The sequence below is a fragment of the Astatotilapia calliptera genome, chromosome 1 (genome assembly GCF_964374335.1).
Source record: "Astatotilapia calliptera chromosome 1, fAstCal68.1, whole genome shotgun sequence".
NCBI lineage: Eukaryota > Metazoa > Chordata > Actinopteri > Cichliformes > Cichlidae > Astatotilapia > Astatotilapia calliptera.
Window position 1 is genome coordinate 22,920,118 of NC_137422.1, and position 22,726 is coordinate 22,942,843.

At 40.5% G+C, this 22,726-nt stretch overlaps 2 protein-coding genes across 4 annotated transcripts in view; one reads left to right on the forward strand and one right to left on the reverse strand.

Moving 5' to 3' along the window:
* The first annotated feature begins 7 nt into the window (after positions 1-7).
* marveld3 (MARVEL domain containing 3) lies at positions 8-3,767 on the forward strand. Of its 3 annotated transcripts, none has more exons than XM_080298519.1 (4): positions 8-145; positions 2,160-2,351; positions 2,496-2,593; positions 2,906-3,767. In XM_080298519.1, the coding sequence occupies exons 2-4, from the start codon at positions 2,164-2,166 to the stop codon at positions 3,514-3,516; spliced, it is 897 nt and encodes a 298-aa protein (XP_080154645.1). In that variant the 5' UTR covers positions 8-145; positions 2,160-2,163; the 3' UTR covers positions 3,517-3,767. The 3 variants fall into 3 exon arrangements, with proteins under 3 accessions (XP_080154645.1, XP_026024389.2, XP_026024396.2); XM_026168604.2 differs by lacking the exon at positions 8-145 and adding an exon at positions 1,607-1,760; XM_026168611.2 differs by lacking the exon at positions 8-145 and adding an exon at positions 1,618-1,760 and having other exon boundaries at positions 2,164-2,351.
* Positions 3,768-6,558: 2,791 nt separating this feature from the next.
* phlpp2 (PH domain and leucine rich repeat protein phosphatase 2) overlaps positions 6,559-22,726 on the reverse strand; it is a 35,640-nt gene continuing 19,472 nt past the window's right edge. The window contains exons 6-18 of the mRNA XM_026168571.2: positions 21,867-22,013; positions 21,214-21,444; positions 17,833-18,035; positions 17,614-17,674; positions 16,863-16,958; positions 16,170-16,325; positions 13,631-13,831; positions 13,222-13,384; positions 13,010-13,140; positions 12,793-12,906; positions 11,893-12,087; positions 11,551-11,782; positions 6,559-11,401 (exon numbers count right to left, since the gene is read on the reverse strand). Coding sequence (XP_026024356.2) covers positions 10,112-11,401; positions 11,551-11,782; positions 11,893-12,087; positions 12,793-12,906; positions 13,010-13,140; positions 13,222-13,384; positions 13,631-13,831; positions 16,170-16,325; positions 16,863-16,958; positions 17,614-17,674; positions 17,833-18,035; positions 21,214-21,444; positions 21,867-22,013 — 3,220 coding nt within the window. The 3' untranslated portion in view covers positions 6,559-10,111. The remainder of the gene's footprint in view (positions 11,402-11,550; positions 11,783-11,892; positions 12,088-12,792; positions 12,907-13,009; positions 13,141-13,221; positions 13,385-13,630; positions 13,832-16,169; positions 16,326-16,862; positions 16,959-17,613; positions 17,675-17,832; positions 18,036-21,213; positions 21,445-21,866; positions 22,014-22,726) is intronic.

Sequence of the window (22,726 nt, forward strand, 5' to 3'; positions counted from 1 at the left end):
TCTATGTAATGCATCAGCACTTCATGCTGTTCGCCTTGCCGTCACCGCCATTTCTGTCTAGCATCTTCCTTGCTTGCTAGCCAGAGCAGCGCGCGGTCGGTTGTAACGGCAGCGTGAGCTCAGGGAGTAACGCCAAATACTTCCGGTGAGTGCTGATTCTAAGATTTCATAATAAAAAGGCTTCATTAATACTTTTAGTACTAATACTACTACTTACAATGATAACAATATTAATATTAACAATACTCGAAAATTTAATAGAAATAAATTACGGGGTGCAGATGATTGCCTTTATATTTACAAAGTTTCAGCATTTAGACAGTAAATGAACCGAAAGAACAAAACCCAGTGTGGATAGTAACCAAAATTAAACTCAACTGAAAAATAAATAAACACTAAATAAAATATAATAGAATATAAAATTGCACTCCAAGATCCTGCAAAGGTTTCAAGGTATTGTGAAAAAAATCACATTCAGTGTAGCTTCAGTTTGTAAGTGATATTATGATTGCTGATGGTTTACGCTCACTGATAGGTTATCTTGCTTGTGTTCATCACAGCTATATCATATCATATCATATCATATCATATCAGATCTTAATGACCGCATAGTACCATATTATCCCAACATCACACCACCCTCTAAGACTACAGGATTATTTGTGGTTTCTAGAGGTTCTAGAGAGTCTCTGCAGTTTTAATATTAGACTCAAAACATTTGTTTCAACAAAGCTTATAGATGATAAGGAAAAGGCCTGGATAAGAAGACTCTGATCCATCACTTATTCATGCTGCAATATGCTCAGACTGCTGTAAAACTTCAAGTAATACACTGTGGTGTACTGAGGACTTCTTCTCCAATCACGTCTTCCCTCCTCTAGTCTGTGTTTTTTCTTGTCTCTCTATGCTCTCTTTTCTTTTATCTTTCTTCCTTTATCTTTTCAATCCCCCACTACTGGTCATGGTGGATGGTTGAACCTCACTGAGCCTGGTTCTGCTGGAGGTTTCTTTCAGTTAAAAAGGAGTTTTTCTTTCCTACCATCGCAAAGTGCTTGTTCATATTAGGTTGTTCAATTGTTGGGGTTTATTTCTAGAATACTGTAAGGTCTTTACGTTACAGTACAAACTGCTTTGAAACAACTATCATATTGAATTGGTGCTAAATAAATAAACCTAAATTCCATTTAACAGCACTAAATATTCAGCTTTTAATTACATGAAAATTCTCCAATTGTCTCGTGGTCATGTCTTAAAGAAATGCACGGAAGAATATGTTACCTATAATTACAGATTGCAGAGCAAGTTAAGAACTCGAGGCATTTATTCTGAAATCTGTGAATGCCTCGGCGGAAATGCTAAAAATAATGTTATGAACTTACAAGTATGAGCGCATGCGCGGTGTGTGTTCTCACTTCAGGTTGGACGTGAATCGCAATTTTTTTTTCTTTTTCTTTTTGAAAGTTAAATAAAAATAAACGTTTTATTTTAAGCACATTTTTGTTGTTTTTTATGAACCTTGGTGATTTAAGCTGCATAAACACAGTCAAAACAGTGAAATAAACAGCAGCAACTACATGCAATCAACCCCATGTGCCTTTTAAATGAGTAATGCCTTCGACAGTGCAGGACAATACCCAAACTAGTGGGCGTGGCACAATACAGGTGAGGGAAGAAGGTAATCTCAAACAGGAAGCCGTGACAGGTGAATGATCTTCTGGCCATAACAGAAAACAAGACCGTACAAAGAACAGTATCTGAAGGTATGAAACACAGGCATTATATATTTGTATCATTCACAAACGCGCAACTAATTAAGCTAACGTGAATTTGCAACAGGGACGAACTTTACAACAGGGAGGACGTTGCGAATGAGCAACTTGGAAGAACGCTCTGTTTTCTCATGTTGAGATAAGATATCATGAAACGGATAAAAATCATAATTCACAGACGTTTACAGTGCCTCAAGTTATCACCAGCTTTTGATAAGCTGCTTCATTAATGAAGAAACGTCTACCTCATCGAGACATTTTTTTAAGTTATCCCCCATGCTGCTTTATTGCTTGCAGTGCGTCGTGGATAAAAGCCAACTACCCACTTTGTTTATGACAGGCTGTAAAATAAACAAGATACAGGTCTATAATTGTATTATGTTGGCACAGGAAGATGCCAGAGAGGGGAAGACGCGATCAGAGTGGTGACGGCAAAAGCGGGGATAAGCGCTACACGCACAATCGAGACTACTCTGGGTATGACGCCGAGGAGAGGGGCACTGCAGGTGACAGGAGGGCCGGAGAAAACAGACAGAGGGATATGACAACTGCCTCTCACAGACATGAAGGAACCTCAAGACGGTAAATGTAGTTCTAAACATGGTCTGCATTCACTAAACCTTCATAAAGCCCGAAGATCATATTTAACTCTGCAATGTTTTGACCTAAAATTACATAAACCTGTAGCAAAATAAATTATTTAAAAACATTTTACTTTCCTTACAGGCCCAGAGAGACTTCAGGGGATCTCTCTGAGATGGAGTATTACGAACCACAACCGAAGCCAGCGCTTTACAATTTCAGATACATATTAACCAGCAGAGGCAAGTATATTTGGTTTTAATTTCTTCTGTGAAACATTACATGCAAGCTACAATTTTTTTGAAATATCCCTAAAATGCATTCAGGGATGTAAATTATATGATAACGAGAGGATAGTGCAAAAATTTGAAAATATAGCACAATAGTAAATTATTTTTAAATGCTGCATTGGAACAGTTAGTATTTATTTATTTATTCTGTTGTTTAATGTAATGTGAAAATAAGTTTCTTTAAACAATTATTTTAAGGCAAAAGTCAAAATCCCCAATTTGAAAATATCTTTTTCTTAAAAAGCCATAAATCTTTGTCTCCAGGTATCTGCCAGCTTGCAGAGGTGTTTGTGAACCTGCTTATCATAATCTGTGCCGGGGTGCCTTACAGCAACAATGGGGGTTACCGTGACCTGGCCAGCCTCGGTGGATTATACACTTATTACTACGGTGGTGCCAGTGCCTTCACTGGAGCCGATGCAAAGAGAGTGCAGGAGCTAGACCGGCTCTTCCATGAGCTTAAGCGGCCTCCGTACATCTTCACCATGGCGGCTGGTGGAATTTTAATGATCTACACTTTTGCCATGCTGGGCCTGGGGATTTTCAGAGTCCCTTTCCGGTGTCCTCCTGTGCTGCTGGTTGAGGCTGTGCTGAGTTTCCTGATCGGTCTGGGGTACATCCCAGGAATTGCCATCTATTTTATCAAGCTGAAGGAAACCTATGACAACCCCATCTGTAAGGAGAGGGAGCAGATGTACAAGAGCAAAGGGCACCAAGGGTTTGATTGCAAGTATAATGGTGCAGACATTGCAGAGGGACTGTTTGGGGTCTTGGGGGTGGTTGTTTTCATCTTTGGTGCAGTGTTAGCTATCAGAGCTTTCAGGTCAGTGCGGGAGCTGAAAAAGCAAAGAACAAACCAGGATGATAATTTTTAAGCTGCCTTTCCTTTTTTTATTCACAAGTGAACAAAAGTAGGAGTGAGAAAAAAAAATCACTTTGACAAGACTTTTTTTTCTTGTCACTCTCATTAGGTGTTACTTGTATATAAGCTGTTTTATACATTTTTATGCCTTGATAGTGTTTTATACACACCTAATCTTTTTTATTCTTTATACCTGTTTACCACATCTTTCATATTTTCTATGATGTTGTAGTTATAATAAACTACCAAAATAGTATAATCTTACATGGTCATCTGTCATTGCATTTATCTGTGAAAGAGATGGCTGAAACAGGCTGAACTGACTTCCTGAAAACAAATGTCTTTGACATTTTAAAAGGAAATGGAGTTGAGTGTCACATGGTTTCTTGTTATAGTTTTAAAGCTTTTCTGATGGCTTTGGGGTTTTTTTTCCCCTTTTATTTTAACTTAATGTGTTGATTTAAAACACACACACACACACATAAGTCTGAGAAAGACACACACTCTGTTCTTCTTATAGCACTCACAAGAGATATACTTATTTTTAATTAAAATTTATTCTCAGAATTTGTCAACCACTTTACCTGAGCTTAGGATAACTCATAACTCTGAGCTTCACCAACAGATGGGATCTACTGTGATTAGGAATTTACAAAGTTAAAACATTACATATAATTCCACAGCAGCGGTCACTGTTTCTTCTCATTTATTTTCTTGATCTGAGTATTGAACAGGACAACACATCAGCGATAACCGCATAACCTGCCCTTTTGGGCATGGATTAAGGGGTGAGATTACATATAAAAAAATGCAAGGATGCTAATAATTCTAAGAATGTAAGAAATTTTAAAGTGATTTTGTTTTTTATTGGGTTGAAATAAACACCCTGAACTGGATACGTGGAAGACGATGGATGGATGGGTTGATATAACCGTTAATAATGATAAGTAAAGTTGACACTGGACAAAAACAAAAAAATTCACAGTAAAAAGTTTTATTGCTACTTGGCTTAAAGTTAAAAACAAAACAAAAACCAGCCTGTCTGCTGAAAACTAATGATAGCAGCATTTAAAATAAAATAACCACCTTCCACTCTCAGTGTTCAAGAACATACAATTCTTTCTGACAAACCACAAAAGTGCCCATTGTTAGTTCTTTTCCTAAATAATTAATCTTCTTAATGATTCTTAAAAAAAACTAAATTTGTAGCAGTAATCTGCATGCTCGAATAAAAACCTAAAAATATCGGATATGCTCCCTTTTGTACAAATAAATCACATTTTGTATGTATTCTATGTTTTTTTCCCTGTAGCCTTATATTTAGAGCATGCTTTCAACAATAAATACAGTTATAGTACCATCAATAGTACCATAATGGGTGACAGATTTCTTTATAAGCCCAATGACTTTAAATTCTGTAGCAAAAAAGGGAAATATTAATTTGCATGAAAAAAAAAGTACAAAAATAAACATCACTTTCTTGGCATTCAGGAAAAGAAATATTCAAGCATTTCTTGAAAACAATATGCATAAAGGAATAGTGAGATTAAACAATGGCTACTTTGGTCACATTTTAAACAAATGGAGCATCTCTGATCGGTTTCATTCACCATATTCACACAGAATTACAGTCAATCCATTGTTTCACACAGACATGCATACACTTACAGCACGTGTGCGCTAAAGCTTTTATCTACACACAAACACAGACATTTTGCAACACAGATGCACAGGGAGCTTGTTATGATGTGCAAAGAGAAATTATACCGAATAGTTAACAAAAGAAGAAGGTTAAAATAAAAACACTGAAATTGCAGCCTAACAAATGCACTTACCCTCTACTTTGTGTACAAATGCATTTAACTGCATGAGTATTGAGCTCGCGAGCCCCTTCCACTAAAGAATTAAAGGGAATATTTTAAGCCAATGCAATGTACCCCTCCATCTTCCCTCTGTGCATACAATCTGCTTATGTACATGCACACTGATTACCGATGGATCATTATCCAAATGTACTTGTATTTTGTGAGTATATTATACCGGACAGAGGGTGAATACATGGTATCAACCAAAAGACAGACTGAACGCATGAATGTACAACAACGGTACAAATGTTATAAAGCAAAAGGAGCCAGTTAGTTTAAAGAGCACTAAATATAGCAATGCAGTACAGTCCCAGCCTGACATGGCAGCTGGGGGCAAACTCATAAAACCACACTGCCAAAGTGCCAAAGGGACATAAAAAAAAGCAACACAATGCAAATTACAAACACAACCTCCACAAACATTATACACACACACCAGCCAATATTCATTATCAGACATATTGAAACATGAGTCGTATAGTTAAAGGTGATGGGAAATTGACGCTCTGATATACAGGTATATATGTACACTTTGCATATTTTACAAGGGATTTTACCACTGTGGGATATGAAACCTTATAGAAAGTTCAGTTTCTCCTCTCCAGACTTCATTAACATTTCAGATATGTATCAGTAACATTCACAATCATAGGCTAGCTTAGCTCTCCACGTGGCATTTACACCTGCAGTGCCCGTCAGTGTTCCACTGCCAGTAATCCAGATGTGTGGGCTCCAATTGTGGAGGTCTAGGCACAGACAGAACCACAGAGTCCAATGTGTTTGGCATGTCAGACCCAGCAAGGACTGATCAATAAAGTGACAGGAATAAAATGATTATCTTTATCACAAAACTGGATTTGCTATTTGTAATTTTAGATATTTTTAAAAAAAGCATTTGGGAGTTAAAATTAGTTCTTGAATTCTGAAAAAGCAGAATACGGACAGTACCGATGCATCTAAATATGATCTCAGACTCCTACATGTGGATAATAACTGTATGTCCTGATTTTCATTAACTTATATTTACACAGAGTAAAAGCAATGCAGGAAGATAGTGTTAGTTTATGTAGTTTTGTGGTGTTAATTTAAAATATTTAAATATAAGTTAAGATAGTAACAAAACTCTAAGTGGTGACAAACAAAAATACTTTGAATGAAAAAAATATCTTTGTGATGTTAATAAGACTTAAAAATATTGTAAATTAACTTTATTGTCAGTGTCGTCATAGACAAAAGATGATGCACTTGGCTGAGGGAAGCCACAATAACCTCAGAACACTATGCTAAAAAAAAATTATATAATAAAATTAAATATACATAACTCTGGATATTACTATTATATTCTATGTACAAGGTGCTTTTGACAGTGTATATTCTTTTCAGGAGATAAAACAAGGAGGAATTCATACCCACACAGCATTTAAGGCATCATCACTGACTTCTCACTCGTTCACATGGAGCCAAAGACCTCATTCACAGACAGAACATCAACGGAAAGAAACAAAAAGCTCCTCGCTTCAAAATACTGAGTAGTGTTACATTAAGGCTAAAAGAGAACACTGAAAGGTCTGAATGTACAACGGCTGTGTAGTTCCTTCCAACATGTAGTGGCAACCAGAAAAAATAAAAATCTATTGTAGTAATCACTGACAAGAGCAATTACCCAACTTTGGCCTTCTCTTAGCCACAGCAGCTCTGCAGAGTTGCTTCCTCTTTTGGCACAATGCGGGGAGGTTCAGGACTGGACAATGTGAGGTTTCCAAGGCTGCAGAACATATAACTGACAGTTTAAACAATAATGTATTTTTTCTGTCATATATATGACAATAGAGTTGACTATATATTTAAAAAACATGAATGATGTGCACTGCTGAAGCATTGAGTTAGACCCCCTTTTGCATTCAGAACTGCCTTAATTCTTCATAGCATAGACTCAGCAAGGTGCTTGAAACATTCCTCAGAGATCTTGCTCCACGTTAGCATGATAGCATCATACAGTAGCTGCAGATTTGTCAAGCGCACATGATGTGAACCTCCTGTTCACCACATCCCAAAGCTGCTCCATTAGATTGAGATCTGGTGACTGTGGAGGCCATTTGAGTAAAGTAACTCATTGACATGTTCAAGAAACCAGTTTGAAGGAATTGACGTTATCTTTCTGAAAGCAGCCATCAGAAGATTCGTACAATGTACTCATAAAGGGTTGGACATGGTCAGCAACAAGACTCAGGTAGACTGTGGTGTTTAAACAAATCTCCATGGGTATTAACTATGAAGAAATAATACCTCCCACACCCTTACACCACCAGCAGTAGACTTAACTGTTTATGCGAGGTAGGATGAACCCATCCTTTCATGCCATTTACATCAAATTCTGACACTCCCACTTGAATGTTGCCACAGAAATCAAGACTCATCAAACAAGGCAACGTTTTCCCTTCTTTTGTTGTGCATGTTTGGGGAGCTAACACAACTTGTTCTTAGCTCACAGTAATGTCACCCAAGGTGGATCTTCTTAAAGGTTCAATGTGTCATGCAGTCAGAGGTGCTCTTCTTCATATGTTGGTTGTAATCTGTGGTTATTTGGGGTACTGCTGTTTACCTATAAGCTCAAAGAAGTCTGCCCATTCTCGCCTAACCTCTGACATCAACAAGGAATTTTTCCACAGAGAACTGCCACTCACTGGATATTTTCTCTTTTTCAGACCATTCTCTATAAACTTTAAAGGTGGCTGTCTGGGAAAATCTCAAATCAGCAGTTTCTGGAATATTCGTACCATCCCGTCTGGCACCAACAGCAACACTGCATTTAAAGTCACTGAAATGACCTTTCTTCCCCGATTCTGATGCTCGCTTTAAACTTAAGCAGGTCGTCTTGATGAGGTCGACACATCTAAATGCTTTGAGTTGCTGCCATGTGATTGGCTAGTTAGATATTTTTGTTAATGAACAGCTGAATAGGTGTACCTAACAAAGTGTCCAGTGGTTGTACTTATTCTTAATGGAAGGGACTGAAATAGTGCATTCTTATTTGGGCACCTTTTACTGCTGCGACACTCATAATATTTGTACATTAACTGTGTGTAGCCGCAACTAAAGTAGCCATATGATTACAAAGGCGTGTGGACATAAATGTGCCCAAGTAAAAAGCTACATCAAGCTCTTCCTTTTGTGATATGTCATCAATACACAGGCAGCAAATCTCAATGTTTTTATGTTTTTAGTAAAACATACAGGTGCTGTAACTTGTTCCTTCACCAAGTCAATTTATTCTACCGAGAAAGCTAATTAAATGATATGCCAATGCTTTTAATGTAGTTTTTCAGATAACACAGTGATAAGGCAGTCCTTCCTGCATTTTGTTTTTGTCAGTTGCACACATATCTATGGTGTATAATAGATGACTGAAAAAAATGCAAGAGAATAGGGTTTCAGTTCTCTTAAGGGTCTAAACACCACACGCCAAACCTCACCTGGATGTATGTGTAGTGCATTATAGAGGTAAGATTTAAAACATTTTGCAAAGTAAAAACATCAATAATGAAATCTGCCTCAAGGGACAGGATGGACTGATGGTGTCAAATTTTAAAAAGCAGAAGCAGAAGCAGCCTCCAAAATTCAGATATACTAAAATGTAAGTACCAGAGGGGATATTTTCACACATGCAGTACAAATCCTGATTTTATATCTCTTGGCCTTACAATATGTAATACTTCAGTTTTGTGTCTTAGCTCATTTGTCCAGTCCACTATCCAGTGACCATAAAACTGACTAAATTCAAATGAATCTTTTATCTTCCTATGAATGTTTTAAGGAGCTCATTCTATAATGCACTGTCACAGAATATACTGCAGTAACAGTTGTTAACCTCTACTAATTGCCTCTTGCTTTACAACTAAATGACTTTGATATTGCATTGCTCTACATAGAAAAAATATTCAGTCTTAATGTCAGCAGTGTAAGCACATCACATCGGCCACCCGCTAGATGTGAGTTTGTACTTTACTATGTAGGAGTGATAGACAATTCTTTATATATGGTGTGGAAATGCTAACGATAAAAAACAGACACAATGAAAATGCAGTTGTGTTGTTTTCAGATCTGTGTGTATTATAAGCATTTAGACTCTCTGATTTCCTTCGTAAGCCACAGGTGGAGGAGGAGGAGGAGAGCCGAAGCTGTGCCAGTCCCGGTCTCTTAGAGACACTATCCATCCTGCAAATTCAACTATCAAACTCACGTCTCTGAAACACAGCCAGGATGTAGGGAGCTCTAGGCTGTGTCTTCTGTAGTAGGCACTTTTTCATGTTTCCGTCATAGTACTTCCCTCCAGGATCTGAGAGACAACGGAGCTCCTGGAGAAAAGATCTGACATGATCTCTTGCACACCCTCCAGATTGCTTTGCTTTCCAAGTAAAGGGAAATGCTACTGACGAGTTCAAACACTCGAGGTATCCAATTTCAGGTCAGGCTTGTTCTTTGTCTAATACAGCCAGCTTTCTGTTTCACAATGTTCTGTTACAAACTGAAATCTTTTTTTTTTTTTGCCTTTGTTCTCTCAGATACTCAGACCGTACACTTTTTTTGACCTCACGTTAAAAGGCATTATTTAGTGACCATTAAGATGCCACAGGTTTGTCTCGTTCTCACAAAGTATCTGAATGGCAACTTTCACTGGACTTTCCCTCGTGTATGAGAAAACTCTTCTGTCCCAGAATGGCACAATCACAGAAATCCTCCCCCTTAGAGGGCGGTATCATAAACCTCCTGTTGTAGGATAGGAGTCGGGCCTGGACCTGGAACCAGGCTGGGTGGAAATGCTGGGGGGTGTGGATGATCCCACACCGGATCTTTTAAGGAGGAGGGTGTGGTTGGTGCAGAGGGGCCTGAGACTAGAGGGCTCTGGCCTCGTAGCTGCTCCCTGACTTCCTGCTCCAGACTAGGAGGCACAATCAGCTGGTCCTCTGGGTCCTGCTGTGCTGGAGCTGTGAAATAGCCAGACTTTTTCTTGGGAGCCTCTAGGGCAACCTCAATTAGGTTGTGACTGTCTTCAGGGGCTACCACAGAACCATTGGACAACTTCTTCCCAAACAGGCTGGATGTGGAGGGAGATTTCTTAAGGTCAGCAATCTCTCTCCCACATACAGCAAGCAAGCAGCCGTTTGTAGCAGAAACCACCACGCTGTTCTGTCTGCGCATTTTACCACCGGGATGGTCAAAGCCTCGTTTTTCAAAGTCCAAGTCTTTGGAGCTCTCATTGGGCCCCGACCGCAGCTGAAAAGCACAACAGTGAATGTCTACTTCCACTTCTAATTTGCTGCCATTGGAGATGACACCCTCGAGTGGAGCTTCATCATCACTGTCCAAGCCATTGTCCGACTGGTTACTTGAGAATGTGGTGCTGGACGGCTGCTGCTGGAATAGACCTGGGTGGGGTCCGGTCCCACCTGAGCCTGGCACCATGATGCCGCACAGTGTGGTAGCGGGGTGTAGGCTACAGCGTCTCTCTGGGCGGGTCACAGTGCCAGAGGACGGGTGTTCATCTGAAGCGGTGGACCCCGCTTCGCTGCCGATCTCTGAAGCTGATGTCTCACTGCTGAACTCAGTGACAATGCCACTGCTGGAGGAGAGGTTGGTGGCTGGGTCGCTAGGGCCCGGGATCACAGGCGCAGGAACAGGAGCAGGAGCAGGGCCCCGTGGCTCGGTGGTGGTGACCGGCGGCTCACATGTGCAGCTGTCCTCACCAATGTGCAGGGACACCACGACAGCGCCGATGTTGTCCTTGCAACCGTAACTTTGGGCAAGTGAACACAACTTCTTAGCAGCAGCACGGGGATCCCGGACAGCCTGCACGGTGCAAACAGCCTCCTGGTAGGAAACTCGCTCAAACAGGGCTCGATTCCCCAGGATCAAGAACTCATCCTGGGAACAAAGCGGCTCAGTGTGCACCCAGGGCTTTGGAAGCACCCAGGGAGACAGATAAGAGCAGCCCAACAGGCGAGAGCAGCATGTCACTCCACTCACTTTGTTATCCTACAAAACAGAAGCGCCATTAGAACTGCAGCAGAGCGTATAGCCTCATAATGTTTACACAGTGGAATATGACAGAGCATATTAACACTAGATTAGAGGCTATGTGCAATTGCTCCCATTTAACAGCTGAAAACCAACATGGGCATTACCTCTGTAATAATGGCTTTACTGACTTTAACCCGCTCCATTTCCTCAGTGCAGTTCTCCAAACTGTAAACCTTAGAGAGAGGTACAGGTTGTCCATTTCGGCACAGCACGGCTTGGCAGGTACCCACATTGGCCACAGTAAGGCTAAAGGATGCTCCTGGATCTGAAGTCTCATGGTGGATGTAACACAGCAGGCCAGATGCACCCAGCTTCTGACCGGCCATACCAAGTTTCCTGCGCCCCCACCAATCGGCAAACGACAAAAACAAACTCTTACAGTCAGTGAATGCAAGTAAAAGCCAGGTATTGATAATGAAAAACAGTTACACAGAACAACATGTTACCTGTGTGAGGTGAGGAAAGTGTTGCACATATACACACTGTCAACACTAGAGTGCTGCAGCTCCTCGCACAGCACGTCTCCCATAGTGCACTGCAACAGGCGAGGCACTTCCTCGTTGCGGTCTCCGTCAAAGATACCATAGCATGCTTCCACGCTGTCTCTGAAGTGGTCTACAGCCAGCACAGACACACACAACCTGTCCCCAACAAAAGACGCACAATAATAGATTTAGCACATCCATCCACAAAACTTCGCCACGCTGTGTAAAATGTACAGCGCTCAGCATATTTATCACAACACCACTGATAAATCTATGGCAATGAATGAACAGTGTTTGTAATTACCAACATTATTTATTGTTTCTGTAAAAGTTCATCTGTCACTATGTGTTTCTTAAATATGACAGGCGGTCTAAGAAATGATCAAGTACTGAGAATAAAAACAAAGTGTAAAATATTTAAACTGTGCATTTAAATGAGAAGACATTATGTTCAATGTAGAGACTGAGAAATTAACCAGCGGCCTTCAGTTGCCACTGCATTAGAAAATTGCACTGCGTGGGCTTATGGCAGTGCAGTGAAAACAAGGAATCGATGAAAACTGCATCCACACAAAAACAATGTGAAACTCAACAGTGGAAAGAAACAGATGTGCATATTTTAAGATCAAGAAACTGTGCTGTTGCTTGGCTGGGCCCAAACTCTTAAGATGGGCTGAGGCAACAGTGTTATAGTTTCACTGTATGAAAGGTAAATAAATTATAAGCCAACACTATATGAATTATTGTTAAAAATAAATGATTCCAGCAACAGGTAATGATAAAATTGATATTAAAAAAAAAAGACAACCCTATAACACAGTTATAGAAGAAAAACACAAAACAGAGAAGATCTGTACACACTTGTTCCTTTGCCCGCTCATTTCAGAGTAGCCATGCTTCCAAGGACTGGAGGCGCTCAGAGAGTCTCCTGCTGTTGTGGTAGATTTCTGGTCTAATTTCAGGGTGGTGATGTGGCTAAAAATAAAAGAGAAAAAAAGAAATACACTAGAGTGCACTGTACACCTTTATTGTGTGCCCCTATGTGACAAGAAGTTCAGTATTGGGTGCTGCGCCTCACCTGAAGAGATTGAGGGTTTTGTGTTCCAGCATCAGGCTGCTGTTGCCTGTCAGGTCCAGCTCTTGTAAAGTGGCAGGCAGGGAATCGGGCAGCTGGATCTCAGTGAGCTCATTGCAGCTTAGATCGACAAGCTAAAGAGATGCAAAACCAGGTGAGCCGAAACACGCTTAAAGTTGATCATGTGACACAAAGAAAACTGCAACGGGCCTGACCTTGATCTCAGGGAGGTTGAGGATCTCTGGAAAGACGCTGATGTGGTTCGAGTGTGCTATGAGGGTGTGCAGTCTCTTACAGCTGGACACAGTGGAGGGTATTGTTTTTAGATTGTTGCCGCTTAAATTTAGCTCCTCCAGCAGTTCCAGCTTACTTAGCTTACTAAAGACACAAACATGAAACAATAACAGCTGGGCTGAAACGGGAAAAACTTACATTGAATTTATAATGCAAGTAATGCTTCAGTAATTATTCTTAATAATAACTTCTTTAACTGCACAGTAACCCTAAAGAAGCACCACACATTTTGTTGATCCTCATAAAGTATTTTGTGGGTGCTTAAAAGGGTTCAATTTGCACCTTGGTTTAAACTAATAGTTAAGACACACAGAAGGCAGGAGAACTCACCTGGCAGGGAATGAGAGTAACTGGTTGTAGGCAATGTGGAGGATCCGCAGGTTCTGGTGTCCGATCAGCAGAGCGCCACAATTCTCGCTCAGGTTGTTCTCCGTCAGGTAGAGCTCCTGGAGTGTGCTGAGGCTCTCCTCTGATTGGCTGCTCGGCGGAATGCTTTCCAAGGCATTGGCTGACACGTTTAAGTATTTCAGGCTGTAAGAGAAGACAAACAGAAAAACAATTAACACAACAGCTCAAGTAATCAGCAGTGCATCTGAGGAACGCACCCACCCATTCAAATCCCGTTTACCGCAGCTGATGTTCAAGCTAAAAGGTTTTGAAGACTGTTGATGGCTGATAAACGGTATCAGTAACATCGCATGATTCTCATATTGAATATACTTGACAGAGTATATTTCAGTGAAAGTGAAGCGAGCTCAGTCTGCTGGTGTTTGGGAGGCCGGGTGCAAATTGAATTTGATTACGACACATTTTCACCCTGTTTGCGATGAAACATGTTTAACTGCAAATTAAATAATATTCCAGGTGGCCTCAGCTTCTGCAGCGAAATGAAGACGACTGAGGCGTCTGAAATCTGCATTTAAAGAATTATAGAGATTTTAGGAGCTTCCATATTTTCTAACATAAAAAGCCTTCTTCTAATTTATTCTTGCGGGTGGAGCATTGATTTGCATTTCATTGACCCTGCGCATTAAAGTGGGCCAGTAATATGAGCTCCAGTGGTTGTTATGTAATTGGTGTCAAGTCATTTTCTGTGTTTATCATGTACTATAAAGTAATAAAACTTGTCCCTCTGACCCAGTGAGGAGTGAATCTCATCACGCTGTTGTTATAAACCAGCCTCAGACATTACTGGCGTGCACTGACAGCTCTCCAGCTCATACACACCACGATAAAGTTTACAGCTTATTTGGAGGTCTGGCTTTTTTTATGTTTAACATAGTTAAATAAAAAATTAAATGGAGTTGTGTTCAGTTAGTTACTGAGAAACCTAATTAAACTATATACACTGTTTAAAATGCTTTTAATTACAAATGAGTAACATCCGTGAGGTTAAGGTTGTCTCCATAGGAGAGAATCGTCTTGGATCTGGAGACTACTGCATCAAAACCCTTTACCTTCTTAATGAGCACGTGCTCAGAGTACAACAAATGGGATGGATAAGCTAAAATGTGACTCTTTTTGACCTGGTTGCGTATTTCTGGATATTCTGGGTCACTAAGTAGTTGGAGAAAAAACCCATAAAAGGTACGATGGCTTACAAGGAGTTGTTCTATACATTTGGGCCACCTCTGTTACTTTGTTATCGATTTTCAGTGCTGCTTTCATTCTGAACTTTTACAAAAATAAAATACTGGAGGCTGCCAGTGCTACCTGTCAGCCTCCTAGTAGATTATTATGCTATAAATTAGAAAATCCTTGGTAATTTCAGAAAGTTTACCTGAACTTGTGTGACATTTTAAGCAGACACACCTATGGCATGAATTTCAAAATTCTAAGTCGCCTCGTTCTCGAGTTATGGCATGGACAAACTTGGGTGTCTGCACCGCCTGCCCGGGAGGGTGGTGACAATACCCCATCGGTCATTTATGGCTAAGGGATAAAAACATAACTTTATACGCTAAAGTTTGTTTACCAGCAATCAAATTTCTATCATTCTACCAAACCTGAAGAAACACCTGCAGCCTACAGAGTAATTTCTTTATTGCCCAGTTCATAACATTTAATAAAGCAATAAAGAAAGATTAGGCCATCTTCTCCTTTATTTCCCAAGGGACGGCCACAGCAGATCGTCAGTTTGATCTGTTACAGATTTTACACTGGATGCCCTTCAAAACACACCCCTCCCATTAATCCAGGCTTGGGACCAGTACCAGGAGTCCAGTAGTTTGTGATCCCCTGAGGCTCTGGTCCCATAACAGGGATCTTTTTTGTGTAAGTCAAATATGTTAGCCACTACACCATGGTATCAAAAATTAAGTAAGTAATAAGTAAGTAGCTAAGTAATAAAAAAAGATCATTAAATTTAATAAGTTACATTACAGTACATGTTTTGAATAAACGGTTACATTACATTGCATTTTTCAGATGGGTAGCTAGTATTCTGTAACCTATTTTATTTGGAATAAAAATAACCCTCCTAACATCGCTCTCAGGAAACACATAATGCACAAAGTAGTCACTCCCATTACATCTCGGCAATAGAGACAGTAAAGTGCATTAGACCATTTGAACTGCTAATGGGTGTTAAAAGATTTACCACACAGGAAACAGGAGAGAAAATGAATCTCCAGTTATGGTGTGGAATGCTCCACTGATCTTGACCACAATCTCTTCCTATAATCTCCACTTCATTCCCAAAACAATGAGCTGTAGTACAATGACTGTCCACTGCAACACAACAGGGAAGTCACTGCCAATAAAAGTTTTGAAGCAGGCGAGCCAGCTGATAAAGGACACAAATGATAACACGAAAAAGTCAAAAAGGCCACTGAAAAAAGAAGGAGAGAGTACAGCGATTCAGACTTACTTTAAGGCCTTCAGAAACAGACTCTCTGGAAGCTCAGCTAGCATGTTGTGCTGGAGGTCCAGGGCTTCCAGAGGGACATGGTCAAGGAGTTCAGGCACTCTTTGCAAGCGATTGTATCCCGTCAGCAGCTTCCTCAAACTCAAGCTGTTAAGCAGTCTGCTGGAGGCCAGAAGACACATCACAGAGCAAGATCAGGACAAGAAAAAGCACTTATGAAACTTTGCGGGTGGTGGGTAGCCCTCACCAATCTATCAGTGACCTACTGACCTACAGTTTACCTGCCCATTCAAACTAGCACAATCGCTTTTCCCCCAGATACCAGCAACAAAGTTATGAGTGCGTACAAAAGACAGGGGAGCAGCATCCAGTTTTCAAAAGTCTTTTCTGATTCATTCACTGTTGTCTGATACAAATACTAGAGCCTGGCAGTGAATGAGGGTACTCTGAGCCAGGCACTATAAGATGGCCACGTTTTAATGTTGCAGCCAAAACACACAGACACAAGAAAACCTCACACCACATTTTCACTACTATAAAAAATGGTCTTTATCTGCACCAGCTGGCATTCATGCGAGTAGTTAGAAAGAATGTTTAAAATCATATCTCATTATTAAGGATTTTAGGCAGCTGTTTATTAAACGACAGGCGGAATAAATTCAATTTGTGCAAAAATGTTTAAAAAAGGTTCATAACCTGGAAGGAAGCTCCGACAGGAGGTTACGTGTAATGTCCAGCATCTCAATTTTTCTGCAGTCACACACCCAGTCTGGAAGATACTCCAAGAGGTTCCTGTCTCAACACACACACACACAGAAACACACACACGAACTGAGCAGTTGGTCAGGCCAAACCGATATTCTCCAGGGCTATTTAGCCCTGCAAATGATCTGTACTTTAACAAAAACAATTAGCGCGTGCAGTTGGGGATAGATGTTTGGTAGAAAGAAATTGTGCAGATGTTTCTCACACTGGCAAAAACACAAGACAGCTTATTTAACCACTGGCCTATTTCAAAGTTTGAAAGGTTCGTGACCTTAAAAGAGATTTCTCAGATTTGCGCATCTTTTACTCATTTATCTGTCCAGCTATTATTTAATCCCTACAGGCAAAGTGACTCTAACAGCTGAAAGGATGAGAATATGCTGCAAAGGGGCTTCAGCTGCCTTTGCCGACATGATAAAAAATAAACCAAAGCGATGATTACAATTCCTCCAAGTCCCATAAATTTTCCATAAATATTGTAACTCCAAATCCTTTAACAGTTATATAAGTACACAGAATATGTTTGGAGGTTGTTGGGTGATAATGATCTATTTCAGTATTCATGTTGATTTACAACCACATAAACACTGAGCAGAACTAGATTAATGAGCACAAAGACAAAGATACTATTTTTAGACATCAGCGTCTCTGTAGCCACTTCTTATTCCCAGCCAGAACTCACTGTGATAGGTCCATGTGCGTCAGCTGGTTAGGGACTGGATAGATGTTGACTGTTGTAAGGCCTGTAGGCAGATAAAGGCAGCAATCATCAACCAAACATCTGGACCATTCCTACGTGCACTTACATGATGCATGTAACAGTGGAGGGAAGGGCAGGAACATACAGACAAATAGCCAGTGATGCATTAATAGCAGCTACTTGACGCTCTATTTGACTCACGGTTGCTGCTGGCATGAAGCATGCGCAGTGTGAAACCGCTGAGTGTGAGTGTCCCCAGCTGGTTGCGTTGGCAGTGCAGAGTCTCCAGGTTGCACACAGAGCCGAGGTCTAGCGATTCTAAGCAGTTGTCCCGCAAGTCCAGCTGGGTCACCTGGCTCACTACCTCTAGATTCTCACTTTTCACCCACCGCAATCCATTCAGCCTATATTTAACAGAGAGAACAGAGCACAGAAAAAAGGATTTTGTATGCAAGCGGCATGATTTTTAGGGCTGTCCCAAATCAGTTTATCTTTTAAAATATCATATCACAACCTTTGATGCCGGTAATACATTTAAAAACACCTTCCTCACATAGTGAAACGAAAAGGAAATACATTCTGATTTCAGGAGTGCACGGTACATCACTGTACTCAGATACATGCTCTTTAGTAGCTCATCCATCTTTCATGAGAGCTGCCAGCATAAATTCACCACAGCTGCACCTTGGTCCTTATAAATATAGCCTGCACACCACAACTTAACTCACAAGGTTGAGAAATTATCTTGCTGTGGTTGGAGGAATGGTTGCCAGCTTAATCTTCGCACCACAAGAAAAATTAGCATGTTTTTTTATCCCAGTTTACCAGCCATGGAGGTCCCCTTGAGCAAGACACCCCACTTGTACGGTGCAGAGTTCTTTCTCACTGTGCTGCCTTGTATAATCATCCCTCTGTTTTCATATAGTTGTGTTTTTCTCTTTGCCCTTTGTCAGTCTCTTGTGCCTTATATCTTTCCATATTCTTTTTATTTATTTTTTTATTCCTCTGGACTTTGTGTTTTCATGTTTTTGATTTTGGTCAATAAAGGCTCATTTTGTTTTCTGCCTCGTCAGGCTCTGCATCTTGCAGTCAGGTCCTCTCTTTGCCGTCCCTCCATATGACATATTGTTTATTTGTGAACTGCTTAGAGGCTGGCATATACAGAGTGGAACAATGTCAGGATAATCAATTCAGGACACTGTCAGAAGTTTCCCTTACTCAGTCAAAAGAGCTTGCAAAGACTACGATGACCTGGATGACTGAGAACCTTCACAGACATATTTTCCCTTACTCACATACTACAGTATATCACACAGCAGGAGATAGTTTACTTCAAATGCATCCTGCTGGAAATGAACTGCGCTTCCAGGATAGAGCACGCAGGAGGTAGGACACATGACACCCACTCACTCGCTTAAATTTATTGGACAATTTCCTGTGCTAGCCTCGCGCAGGCTCAGTCAGCCATGTGATAGGGAGCTGGCAGGTTAAAGGCCACTTAATGTCAGATCCAACTATGTTGATGATTTGCGTTCTCACATTCACAGTACAGGTACAGTGTCATGAAAAGTACCCCCCCCCCCCCCTTCCTTATTGCTTAGTTTTTTAATATTTGCCACACCTACATGTTTCAGATCATCAAACAAATTGTAATATCAGATAAACATAACGCAAGTAAATGCAAAGTGCAGTTTTTGAATTAAGATTTCAGATATTAAGGGGAAAAAACTATCCAAACCTACCTCACCCTCTGTGAAAACTAACAAGCACTGAATCATGAATTAAGTGTGATTAACATGATTTTTTCAAAAGATTTTTCTTCAATAGAGTGATTTCTTGATTTCAGACTTCCTGTCTGAGAAGTAGTAGCCTAAAACACCTTAAAAAGCAACATATCATACCATGATGTAAAAATACAGCTTAGATACAAGTCAGTGACATTTATCAGTCTGGAATGTGCTTTAAAGCCATTTTTAAGGGTTTGGGATTCCAGTGAACCACAGTAAGAGCGATTATCCACAAATAGAGAAAACTTGAAAGAGAGATAAACCTTTTCAGGAGTGGCCGGCCTACCAAAATTTGCATATCGACGACCCATCCAGGTGGTCACGAAAGAGCCATCTACAGAACTGCAGGTGGCACTTGCTTCGGTTAAGGTCAGAGTCCACGCTTAAACAATAAGAAAGGGACTGGGCAAAACTGCCACCTAAAAACTACACAAAGATTCGGTCTTTGGTCTCACATTTGTCAAAAAACATCTTGATGATCCCCAAGACGTTGGGAAAATATTCTGTGGACTAATGAGAGAAAAGTGGAACTTTTTGGAAGGTTTGAGTCCCGTTACATTTGGCATAAAACTTCTCACAGTGTAACCAGATGGGTTACTCTCCCTGCTCCAACACTCTCTGTCTCTCTCCCTCTCTCTCCCTGCCGATCCAGGTTGCTCCTTTGCCTTTTCTCTGAGCGTGATATCAGGCACCAGGGAATTTTTTTGCGATAACCCAGGCAGCTTTGATCATGTTCTGCAACAGTTACAGGTACTCTAATCTGTGTGTTTGTCCTCCTCTATCCTATCTACCCTACTAGATTAACCACCATGCCACAACAGCATTTTATAAAAAAAGAACATCATACCAACAGTGAAACATGGTGGTGGTTGCAACTCTAACTCTGAATGACTCAAAAAAAGAAAGAAAATCAAGGATTGGTGGAGTAGTCTAGTCAAAGTCTGTTTGAGATCATTTAAATGTGATTGAGATGCTTTTACAGGACCGTAAAAAGGCCGGCTGTGATCAAAAAGCCTTCAGTGTGGCTGAATTAAAACAATTCTGCAAAGAAGAGCGGACCAAAATTCCTGTACAGCAATATGAAAGATTAATTGCCACCTACTGCAAATGCTTGGCTGCAGTTCTTGCTGCCAAGAGTGGCACAACCAGTTATTAGGTTTAGGGGGCAATTAATGTTTGACATAAGGTCGAGTAGGTTTGTTTGGCTTGTTTCCCCTAATAACGAAAATCTTAATTTAAAAACTACATTTTGCATTTACTCAGGTTAATTTGTGTATTAATGAAATATGACACGTATGCAAAACAACTAAGAAATCAGGGAGGGAGCAAATATTTTCTTCAGGGCACTGCACGTCTAAAAACGTTTAGTGCTGCAGTGCAGTGAAAAGTACAATTCTGGACAGCTCCCTGGTGTTAAATTGGACTTAAATTGGACACTGCATTTATTCAGAGGAAATGTGCCATCTATGAACATTTGTTAAAGAAATAGGTAAGGCTTAGGTGAATGCAGCCCTGGCTGAAGTTCAGGACATTTAATGGAGAAAGAGACAAAAGAGGAACTTGTAGCTAATTGGCAGCACAGAATTATTCTCCACCTGCCACCTCTCTTTGTAGGCACTGAAAGAATGACAGTCATTAGTAGGATCCTTTTAAATATTATATCCTGATCCAGCATTATTCTATTCAATAACATATGGCTGAGCAGAAGACCAAGCAGAGAAGGATATGACAGAGTGGAATGAGTCAAAGGGAAGCGCAGATGCTGAGAGCTGTTTGTTCCTCACTGGCCTCTTACCGGAGGTCAATGTTTTTCAGGTGGCTCATTCTGACCAGAGTGCACAAATCCAGACTCTCCACTCTGTTCCCAGCCATAGCCAGCTTGTCAACTACACTCAATCTCTCCAGCACAGCAGGGACGTGAGAGAAGCTGTTAAAGGAAAGCCCCAGGCTGTTGAGCTGAAACAGGCCACCCATCTCATCAGGCAGGGAGCTGAGGTGGTTTCCATCCAAAGACAGCGTCTGCAGGCTAAGAGAAAGAAAGGGACAAAACAGTCCTTTGCTTTCTTTTACTTTAGAGAGCGGACAAAATATCTGCTCACAACAATTTGTATTTGTAGCCATTATCTATTGCACAGCGACCTAGGAAATGCTGCATGATTTAGCTTTATTTTATCAGAGTGCATAACAAAATGTTCTGTCCTTTTCAACTCCCTTATTCCCTCATTATGTGTATAGTGGATTAAAAGTACAAACCACAATGGCGACTGGCAAAAAATAATTATTGCATCCTTTTCGAAAAATATAATTTAATGCGCCTTTTATTTATTTTGCAACTCTGGCATCTAACTGACATTTCTAACATCTTTTGTCTGTGCTGCTATCAACTGATATCTCAACAAAGTGTACCTATGCAATGTACGCACTGTGTGCAATTGACGTGTGCCAAACCTTTGAAGGTTGCCTATCTGTAGAGGGATGGCGTGGAGACTGTTACAGGAGAGGTTGAGTTCAGTTAGGGTGAGGATCTCGCACACACACTCGGGGAACACACCCAGACGGTTATGAGATAAGTTCAGGCTCTTCAGCTGAGAAAACCTGACAAAAGAAAAAACTGAATGTGAAGTCTACGGGCTCTGCATTTGCAAAAAAAAAAAAAAAAGTATATCAGGAATGAACACCATCAAGGCCATCAAACTGTGTTTGAATTCACCACTGTCATGTATCACAGACATACTGCTCTCAAAAAAGTTTAAACTGGTCGATATAAAAAAAGAACACAGATGGGCTTTATGTCTGGAACAAAACAGCGATCAAATCATGCAAGTTAAAGTACGAGAGGTAAATGTTTATTTGTGGTTCTGCTTTTTGTCATCGTTGTTGCCTTCAGTGGATGACTGGTTCAGCACACTGTGGTGAAAGAGCAGTAAAAATAGTTTAAATCCATGTTGTCCACCCTCCAGCAGAGGCTGAACAGCACTTCTCAATAGTCTGGTGAACATTGTTGGACGTGTGCTGCACGGTAGGAGTTCTGTAATATTTTGTAATGCTGCTTCAGGCTTCACCATGTTATGCCTGTTTCAGGCAACAAAGAACAGTATTCATAACTGATAGGAGTGATTTAAATACACACACACACATATATGTATTTAAATCGCTCCTATCACTTCCCTGATATTAACAGTTGATATCTCAGTTTAGAGTGGCCAGGCCTGCTTTGCATACAACACATAAATGTGATTTTCATTTCTCTCTTCATGTGCATTTGTTGATTAAAACATATAATCACACCCTGTGGTCACAACTAGAAA